This window comes from Girardinichthys multiradiatus, chromosome 4 (genome assembly GCF_021462225.1).
Source record: "Girardinichthys multiradiatus isolate DD_20200921_A chromosome 4, DD_fGirMul_XY1, whole genome shotgun sequence".
NCBI classification, from domain to species: Eukaryota; Metazoa; Chordata; class Actinopteri; order Cyprinodontiformes; family Goodeidae; genus Girardinichthys; species Girardinichthys multiradiatus.
Genome location: NC_061797.1, coordinates 29711875 through 29722257, shown reverse-complemented (window position 1 = coordinate 29722257; position 10383 = coordinate 29711875). Strand labels below are relative to the sequence as shown.

At 38.3% G+C, this 10383-nt stretch overlaps 1 protein-coding gene across 2 annotated transcripts; it reads right to left on the bottom strand.

Moving 5' to 3' along the window:
* Nucleotides 1–2623: 2623 nt before the first annotated feature.
* LOC124867577 (dynein regulatory complex subunit 4-like) lies at nucleotides 2624–9580 on the bottom strand. Of its 2 annotated transcripts, XM_047364095.1 has the most exons (12): nucleotides 9531–9580; nucleotides 8284–9449; nucleotides 8004–8099; nucleotides 6679–6876; nucleotides 4723–4923; nucleotides 4550–4604; nucleotides 4270–4475; nucleotides 3805–3960; nucleotides 3613–3693; nucleotides 3326–3535; nucleotides 3170–3235; nucleotides 2624–3010 (listed from the first exon to the last, which is right to left on the bottom strand). In XM_047364095.1, the coding sequence occupies exons 2-12, from the start codon at nucleotides 8284–8286 to the stop codon at nucleotides 2963–2965; spliced, it is 1320 nt and encodes a 439-aa protein (XP_047220051.1). In that variant the 5' UTR covers nucleotides 8287–9449; nucleotides 9531–9580; the 3' UTR covers nucleotides 2624–2962. The 2 variants fall into 2 exon arrangements, with proteins under 2 accessions (XP_047220051.1, XP_047220052.1); XM_047364096.1 differs by lacking the exons at nucleotides 8004–8099; nucleotides 8284–9449; nucleotides 9531–9580 and adding an exon at nucleotides 7673–7977.
* Nucleotides 9581–10383: the final 803 nt, after the last annotated feature.

The following is a 10383-nucleotide window of genomic DNA, read 5'->3' as shown; positions in this document are numbered from 1 at the left end:
CTTCCAGGTAACCATAGTGTAAAGAAACTACAAACTACGATCTGAAAGGGTCCAAAACCTTGCATAGAAATCTGAATACCTAATGCTCATTCCTATGTTTAGAAATATTGAAATTTGGTAGGAAAGATTAATTTATACACATGCAATTATTTTTCATTAATATATAAAAAAAGAAAGCAAATAAAAAGACATTTGAACTCACCAGTAGCTCTAATCCATTTTTTTCTTTAAGTGTTTTCCGGCATGTTTTCAAACTTATTGTACCCATCCCATGGCGCGCTGCCCTCTTCCTGAGTAGGTCTCTATTTCACTATCGCTCTGACTTTCTCTGCCTTTCACTCTCCCTCTGGCACCCCTCCCACCAGTGAAGTGACCACTGCTGCTCTGTATTTTAGATGTTTGAGGTGCGCGGCTGTTTATTTGAGGCCTCAAATGTCAGATTTTGTTGCTTTTAAAAAAACATTTTACAGATGAAAGCTCAGTATGTATAGCCCCTAAAACTGCTTGGAAGCAGTTTATTCGACTGTTCTCGATATTCTGTTGCGTTTTGATGTTACAGGAAGGTCACAGCTCTCAGCTCTGTGTGTAAACAAGGTGAAAATCTGGATCATATTAATCACACCCAGGGTATCTATCCTGTTCTCAAACTGTCCAGTGTCTCCCGGTGACTGATCCCCTATTGAGCTGGGACTCATCTGGTGACACTGGGTTTGCTGGGGGTGTAGTGTTACAGAAGGGGCCTGGTCAGCAGGACTGTGCGGCCTATCACTGTTTAGACTCTTCTGTACCTCAGTCAGACAAACGTACAATTGAGCCTTGTGCAGGGGCACAGGAGCAGGCTCCCCAGAGTCAAAGCAGTGTCTGCGGGCTCTGAAACCCAAGAGGGCTGGGTGAAAGGACCACCCCCTCCCTCCACCTGCTTCAGCTCTGTGATACTGCGGCCTGCGCAGGGACAATAACTTCCACCTATATTATTGATGCTACAGGGAACAGCAATCACTCAGTGCGGCTGGTCTCGATTCACCATGGGAATAGTCAATGAGAAACTGAATCCGTCCTATACCTTCCTCCTCTCTCTCCTGGAAAGTCTGTCGTGGCAGTGTGGAAAACAGCTGGTGAAAAGATTTCTTCTGCTTTTGTCACACTTCAAATTTTCAGATCCACAACAAACAAGTTTGAATATCACACAAAGATAACCAGAATAAGTACACAAAGCAGTTTTCAAACAATAATTTATTTTATTAAAGGAAACAAATCTATCCAAACCAACCTTACCATTTATAAAGAAGTCATTTCTTCCCAAAACGTAATAACTGGTTGTGCCATTTTTTGGTAAATGTGACTCAGCAGTAGTTTTCACCTTGGAAGTCTCTCATAGAGGCCATTTCTGCAAAGGTCGTTCTTATTATTGAATCATGGACAGTAACCTTAACTGAAGCAAGGGAGCCCTGTGGCGCTTTAGATGTCTTTCTGGGTTCTTTGTGGTGTGACAAAAAAAGCACAACCAGAAGAAATCTATTAGGGGGCAAACACATTTTCCCAGTATATGTAACAAATAAAAAACCTCATTAGTTAAGACTGGTTGAATTCCTGTTAGTTGTTATCACTGTAACAGATTGGTTTTCATCTTTTTAAAAAGACAGGAGCTCAAATCTTTCTCAAATTGTTTCTAGTTTCATGAGGTTTTGAAACTTGATCCCATAAATGTTTTAAAGCAGCAGCAGGTCTGAGATTTCTCATGTCAGAAAACAAAATCTGAAATGAGTTCCACTGTTCTATTGTATTTCATTAAAATCTCACATCAAATGTATGGGGTGTGGGTTAAAAAACAGTACATTTAAACTTTTGCAAAAGCAGCTTTATTATATCAACTCAAAAATTCTCACAAATACACAAACACTCAACAGAACATTTGTCTCCACAAACTATTTAGCAAAACATTAAATATTACAAGGACTTAATAAAAGAAATTCTCATAATTGTACTTAACTCAGTTATATATTCCATCTGTTGATAACATTTCTTTTAAGACAGCCTTTTAGATACACCATGACGTGTCGACAGACATATTCAATAAATTACAACAGTCGTTCTGATGAGGCCCATTTGTCAGATTTAATGAAACCTGTAACAACCTTTAAGCAGGTATTAAACGTGTTTTATTAAGACCACATTTCTGTATTAAAATGCATTATTTTATTGGCCGGATGTAAATGTCATGTTATTAGTTGTAAATGGAAAATCATCATAATTAACAGAAATAAAGGCTTGTAATCATCAGTGTTGGTGTCATGATTCGCCTGTTAGTTGTTCTATGTTTTCTCCCGACTAAGAATCTCATTTATTCTTCTCCCTCAGTCCACTCAGCCCTCAATTCAATTCAATTCAGTTTATTTATACAGCGCCAATTCACAACACATGTTGTCTCAAGGCACTTCACAACAGTCAGGTACATACATTCCAATTAATCCTAATCATTGAACAGTGCAGTCAGATTCAGTTATTTATTCAAATTGGATAAAAAGTTTTTCTATCTAAGGAAACCCAGCAGATTGCATCGAGTCAGAGACTTACAGCATTCACTCCTCCTGGATGAGCATGTAGAGACAGTGGACAGTCACTGGTGTTGACTTTGTAGCAATCCCTCATACTGAGCATGCATGTAGTGACAGTGGAGAGGAAAAACTCCCTTTTAACAGGAAGAAACCTCCAGCAGAACCAGGCTCAGTGTGAGCGGCCATCTGCCACTCATTGTCCTCAGCTGTTTTTCACCTGCTTACTCTCACTTGTTCTCCATGCTGCTTCTGCTCACTCTCCCCTGTATAAGCTGCCTGGTTGTTCTCCGCTCATTTGCTGGATTCAACTGCTTAACTTAGATTTTATTTATTAATGAACATGCAAAGTTGGAGCATGTGATTCTTTTTCCACAATCTGTGCTGTGCTTTCCAAAAAAATCCTTCTCTCACTTACAAGCTCTTCGTGCTGCCTTCAGCTGTATGGCACAGCGAGCCTGCAGAACACACATTTGTCTACATGAGTGAAGAACGTCCATGTTTTGTTTGTAATGTACTGATAAAAATCAAAACACAAGTAAAAAGATCCTCCATGTTTCATACAACAGCTTTAACAATGCACGGCCTTCATTTTCCCTGGTAAACGAGTGACTGACCTGGGAAATCTGACATCTGTTACACTTTAGATTCTTGATGGCAGAATTTCTGGCCTCCAGATCTTTCTATAAGCAAATGTGTTTTGGTTATGCACCTAAATATATTCACAGAGAACTCAAAAGGGTGACCACAAATGTGAAACTCTACAAGAGTACCTCGACTTTGGAAGTGAGCTCAGCAACAGCGGTTTGGTCCACGCTGGGGCCTGAGAGCACGGCGTAAAGCTGAGCCTGGATCTTCTCCAGACGGTCTGTCAGAGCCTGCAGCTCATCCTCCAGAGGCCTGAGCGACAGATCGGCTTGTTTCTGCACACTACAAATTTTCTGAGGGACGGACGAATGCAGTTCATCCATCTCGATCTGAAGCTACACAAAGATTAAAATGAGCCTAAGTCATTTGAATGCAGTTTACAATTGGACAGCAAAATCTTAAAAAGCTGTACCTTACTGAATTTCTGTTCTAATTCATCATGGTCTTTCTTCAAGTCTTTCAGTGGCTTTTTATTAGGATTACTGATAGGACCCTGTCAAAAACATTGTAACAAATTATACTTAAAAAATCATTAAAGTGACACTCATAGCAGCAACACTAAACATGCAAATAATTAAATATTTACAAAAAGCATCAACATAACCTTTGTCTTGGAGAACAATTTTGCTCTTTTTTCAAGATGGCTAAGTTCACCCGTGGCTTCTGCAACAAGCTTAGCTAATCGGTTATTTTCCTTCAAAATTGCATACAAGGCCTCTTGCATCTTTTCCAGTTTCTTCCTCTTTTTAGAACTGCTGTCCTAGGATGACAAAAACAGAAATGTGGGGGAAAAAAATACAGAAAATACCAGACAAAAGAGACACGTCAAGGTTAAACACAACTGAGCAATATAAAAAAAAACAATCATTAAGTAATAAAACGTGCAAGTTACAAAGTCAGATTTTTTCTTAAATCGTTATTGAATGACAGCGTTACATTAAATCAAAAACAAAAAAATCAATTTTATTCAGTTCATCGACACTGAAAAATGGTTCATCAGTGAGCCGCTGTTGGCCTGATTGAAGCAACAAAGATCAGCTTGCTCGCAGTTGTATTTCTACACACATACCATAACAACTTTTTTCTGTGTTGCGTTGTCTTGTTCCATCCTAATTTCAAATTCCTTTGCGTCACTTAAGGCTTTCTTTGCGTCTTCTTTAAGAATGCCGATGTGGCTCTTCCAGAGCAGCTCTTTCTCACAGATCACACTTTTCGTCATGTTGTCCTGCTCTTTTTGCAGCTGTTGTATCTCTGCCTTATTTTTGGCCGCAGTTTCTAATTAAACAGGGACCAAAAATGTAGCTCAGTAAATTGCTGAAATGATGAGATGTAGTAAATTAGTTGCTCACCTGCCAGCACCCTCTCCCATTTGTCCTTAGCTGCAGCCATGTTTTCTTCATGTTTCTGTTTGAGGAAAAACAAAGCACTCCAGTGCATTAAACCAACTGTATGTGACAACTGTAAATGAGTAAAGCGTGCAGCAGCACTGGTGTGGTTTAAAGTCATTCTCTGTAGTACGAACCAACTTAAGTTGTCTGAAAATGTCTTCATTGTTAAATTCCTGCATGTCAGCCAGGATGGTCAGCTTTTTCTCACACAGCTCTGCCTCCAGTTCATGCTGGTTTTTCTCACGCACCTCAGCCGAGGTTAAATGATCTGCTTTCAGCTCAGCAATTGTGTTCTGATGTTCACATAAGAGGTGCTTCATCTTCTGTTTAAAGACCTGGAAGGGTAAATAGTAAATGACACTATACAAAATAGAAAATGTATCAATTTTTTACATTTGAAATGTACTATAAATTATGTGGGATAAAAAAACACCTTCTTAGGCAGATTAAGCACTTTTATATAGTACAGAATAAAAAAACTTATTTTCAACCAGGATATTGTTTTCACTCACAAATTACCATCAGAGGGAAGAAAATTTCTGATAGCGAAAAGCCAACTCTTTTCACCGCATTACTCGACAGAAACCATATTTGGTTTCGGTTTCTCATGCGATCAAGTTTACCGATCTCTGAACCTGGAACTGTCTTGTATATTTGTGTTGCATTCTCAAAATCATGTTAGCAAACAGTTAGCTAAAATATATAAAGGAAATCTTTATACAATATATTTTTATCACAGTTGAGACATACAGTACTCTATACAAAGGATGGGTTGAGTTTTAAATGTAAACATTAAAACAATTCACATTACTGTAAAATAAGCAGTTTTTAATAGGAATTACAAAGCCAGCCAGTCAGTCATTTTCTACTGCTTATTCCATAGTGGGTCGTGGGGAGCTGGTGCCTATCTCCAGCAGCCTATGGGCGAGAGGCGGGGTACACCCTGGACAGGTTGCCAGTCCATCGCAGGGCAACACACAAACAACCATGAACACACTAAGGGCAATTTAGAGAGACCAATTAACCTAACAGGCATGTCTTTGGACTGTGGGAGGAAGACGGAGTACCCGGTGAGAACCCACACATGCACGGGGAGAACATGCAAACTCCATGCAGAAAGACCCCAGGGAATTACAAATATGTTAGTCACAATACACAAATGATTCTAATTGTAAAGATAAGCAACTTAATAAAGTGAAGCGCACACTCAGGATATCAGATTCATTAGTGAGGCAGGATACTGGGAAATCATGGGATTGCATAATTAATGTTGGATATTGTGATGACAACATTAGTTGCAATGGAACCACAGTTTCCCCATGCCTCCCTTTCTAACTGATCAAATCTAAAGAAGTACAAGAGATGTACTGATCGGGCCTTTTCTGTCCAATAACGATTTCCGGTTTTCTGCCAATTCCAATTTAGATCAAATCAGATTCTTTCTAAGATCTAAAACATACAAAAAAGAGAAAATGTGTACTCCAGGTTCCTTGATAGATGTAGTAGGTTTTCAACCTAACAGAAAATGAAGGAATTACAAAATTATTTCCAATAATGACTCAACACATGTTTCTAGAATTCCAAAATGTGTGTGAAAGTGCTTGCTGCTGCTTGATGCTATTAAAGACCAAAAAATGGTGGGAGTTCTTCTTTCAAACAGGAGGTAGCAGAAAAGTCAGATTTATCCTTATTTAATCTTCCTATCGCTAATCAGAGTAGATCAAGAGAAAACTGTCAGTTTTGATCTCTGGCCGATGGATTCATCCATCTCCAGTCTTTATGGCGCTTCCAACATTGAGCTTCAGCCTCTTCGGCATTATCATCTTTATTAGTTTGACCATCTACTGCAGTGGAACCCCATAATATATGACTCTATGCAAAGCTATTGTAAAGCACTTGGAATAAATTAACCAACAAATATTGGCTTCCAGTTATAATAATGTAATTGTACTTTCCAACACTTAGATACATTATATACAGGTGACTTTACACCTAAATAGGAAAACACTTTTTGTCTTTATGGACGAACTCAGACTAAATCCAGCCCTATTTGCGACTGTGCAGCTGCAGTATCTGAGCATTAAGGTTACCTTTATCTCTAGCTGGTGATGCGCCTCGTCATCTTCTATGGCCTTGTCCACGTTTTTAAGTTCAGCCTTAACTACCTCTAGTTTTCTGTCAGTAACTTTGCGAAATGAATTAATCTTATCTCTCTCCAGCTGGAAGTAGTTCCTCTCCTCCCTCTCTCTTTCCAGCTCTTCACGAAGTCTCACAATGTGCTCTTCCATCTGAAAAACAGAATTTTTTGTGTAAACAATCCAAACCAAAAGGTTTACACTGACAGACAGAAAGAGTCATTATGTAGTAAACAAAAGTCAAACAGAAGGTAAGGGTAAGCCCCAAAAGCCCTAGATATTACAAAAATTATTCTTATGACCACAAACATTAGGTATTTTATTGTATTTTTTGTTACAAACCAACACAAAATAGTGCAAAACTGTAAAACAGGAAAAATTAAACATGGTTTTTAAATGTTATTACAAATAAAACATTAAAGGTGAGGCATGCATATGTATTTACCCCCGTTAACTCATTTACACCTAAAAATAAAGTTTTTGCGAGCAACTGCATACAAAAGTAACCTAGTTCGAAATTACTTGTGTGTAATTTCATCTTAAAACAAAGGTGAAGGTGTCATTAGTGAGAACACAGCATTATGAAGAGCAGGAAACACTCCAGACAGACCAGGAATAAAGTTGTAGAGAATTTTAAAGCAGGCTTAGGGTATAAGATAATATTGAAAATCTTTGAAGATCTCACAGTGACCTGTTTAATCCATCATCCAAAAAGGGGAAGAGTATGGCATAACTGCAAACCTACTAAGACATGGCCATCAACCTATGCTAACCTAGCAGGGAAGAGAAGCAGCCAAAGAAGCCCATGGCAACTCAGGGGGAACTGCAGAGATCTACAGCTCAGGTGGGTTCATTTATTGACAGGACAATTATACATTTTATACTTCATCTGGCCTTTAAGGAGGAGTGGCAATATTGTTGAATTACCAAAAGAAAGCCAAAGAATTACCCTTTGCTGTTTACCACGTGCCATGAAGAGGATAAAGCAAATGAGTAGAAGAAGGTGGTGGTAGCATCATGAAACCTCTATTCCGTAGGGACAGAGAAGAAACATTGGAAGGGAAGAGTAGTGCTGCCAGCTAGTGCGAGCTCCCCCCTCCAGCAAGAAGAGGATCCAAGTTTGTGATTGTTATAGAACAAAATGTGAAAACAGTTCAAAAGGGTTGTGACTAATTTTGCAAGTAGTTATGTGTAAAACCATAGGATTTAAAGACTGAGAGCTTTCCTTTTATCATAAAAGAGACAGACAGATGTTAACAGCCTATACTCTGAAATGTAACCTGCTCTTTGGACATCTCCTCCTTGGTGAGACCATTTATCAGAGTAGGGGTCCTTGCAGTTTCCGGCTTTTTACTTGTCTCTTTCTTTTTGGGCGGCTGGAAAACAAAAGGGGAGTGAAGTAAAGTCCAACTTTTCCAACTCCGTTTCTACGTTAAAAGCGTTCATTATCTTAACACCTAGCTTTGTCAGAGAAAGCCGTTGCTGTTTCCAATAACTTACAAACACATAAACGTCAGGTAATTAAAGTAATTAACACATTCTTAATAACAAATTGTTTACCATAATTCGCGCGGAGTTGATAATGATGACGGAGAACTGCTTTCTGGGTTATTTTCAAAGATAAAACAACAGCAGGTCGTCAGTTTTAGGTCCAACGGGCTAAACTAACGTTTCTATAGTAACGCAGGGAAGGCGGAAGTAGCCAGTACTTGCGTAATTTATGGGGTACGCAAGTATTTCTGACGCTTCTGTATAGCTTTTAGCTTTTGTTCATGTTTCGTCTTTGTAATGATTAAAACCGCGCCTTGTGGGAGACAAGTGGCTATAAAATTGCTGCGTTTACATTTGTTATGCTGACCAACTAACGCTGATAGACATTTTAAATGAAGCTTATAGGTAGGCTGACGATGTATCAAAAATAGAGGACTTTCGTTGATATTATGTATGCACAGACAGAGAAGTGTTTCATATGTCTTTCAAATATTTATTTTTTATTTATTTAAAGTTATTGCATTTCAGAATAAATTCATGATGTACTGCAGCATACATGAAATAACTAGTGAGAGAGTGATTATGCATTTTATGAATATTTTTGATACTGACAATTATTTATATACTTAATAAATTATGTTAATGTTTCCAACCAGTTAATATTTGTCACATTTAATTAATCATTTGTTGATACAGCCATTTATTGAATTCTGGCACCTTTAAACCTCCATAATTCTGAAGTCTATGAACATGCACACCCCAGCAGACAGACACTCCCATCAGTTAGTTTTGATGGTAAAAGACAGATGTTAAGCTTTTAATGTAACTGTTTAAGAAGCTCCACAGTGTATGCTGCTTGTCATTTAAAGCAACACAAGCACGGCTTTACTGAATGCACTCTGTAATTCAAACCGTTCTGTAGATGATGTGAAGGTTCATTTCTGTTGAGACTGTCGGAGCTCCGATGCTTCTGCAGCATAATGCACACTGCAGAAATCTGTTTCAGTGCAAGCTTTTAAAACTGATTTAAGACAGTTTCTGAAATTCAACCTTTATTTTTATTAAAAACAATTATATAAAAAACATACATCACAAAAACATTACTTATGAAGAAATAGAGGAGTTGATAGCCAAAAACTGTACAAACTGATATCAAACAGGACACTCTCATCCTGATTTTAGTGATCTTTACGCCTTAGGTGGGGATGTAGACAGGTGGATGACCGGAGTGAACCCTGAGACAGAAGTAAATGTGATTAGCACAAAGATCAATATCCAAGCAACACAGACATAAAGAAAGACTACAGTGCAATTACCTTTTGAGGGTATTAACTGGGTGATCAGATCTGCATTTATTCCTTCTAAAAAAGAGAAACGGGATGTTAAATTATAGTGAACCAGAATAACTTTAATCAATAAATTTTCAGTATAAGTAATGAAGGGAAGCAGCAGGGCCTACCTTTGCATTTGCATTTTTAACAAATGCAAATCTCTCACCTTCACTTGATAGCCCTAAATAAATCCTAGGTTAAATAACTGCTTTCTGTGGTCAGGTATTTGTAAATAATGGTCACTTGTGTGTAGTTTAATCTCAGCATAAATCTAGCTGGTCTGTGAAGGTGTCAGAGACATTAGCAAACAAACAGAATCGTAAAGATCAAGGAACACTGCAGACAGTTTACTGATAAAGCTGTGAAGAAGTCTAAAGCAGGATTAGGATAGAAAACACTATTCCAAGCTTTAAATATCTCAAAATGCTCTATTAAAACCATCATAAAAAAAATAGAATAGACTATGTAGCAACTGCCAACATACCAAAGACATGGCCATCCACCCACACTAAAAGGATGGAAAATAAGGGCATTAATTGGAGAAGCAACCAAGTCATGACAACTCTAAGGGGAGGCTGCTGAGGGCTCAGATCCGAGCATCTGTTGAATAGGCAACTCCTCAAACCTGGCCTTTATGGAAGAGTAGCAAGAAGAAAACCACGGTTTAAAGAAATTATTTGGATGTCCTGTTTGCAGTTTGCCACAAGCCATGTAAGCGACACAGGAAGCTGGTCTGGTCAGATCGCCTACATGTAAAATGCTACAGTATATGAGTGGAGGAAAATTAACAATGTATATCATCCTCAATACACCATCCCCACTGTAAAATGAGGGGGTG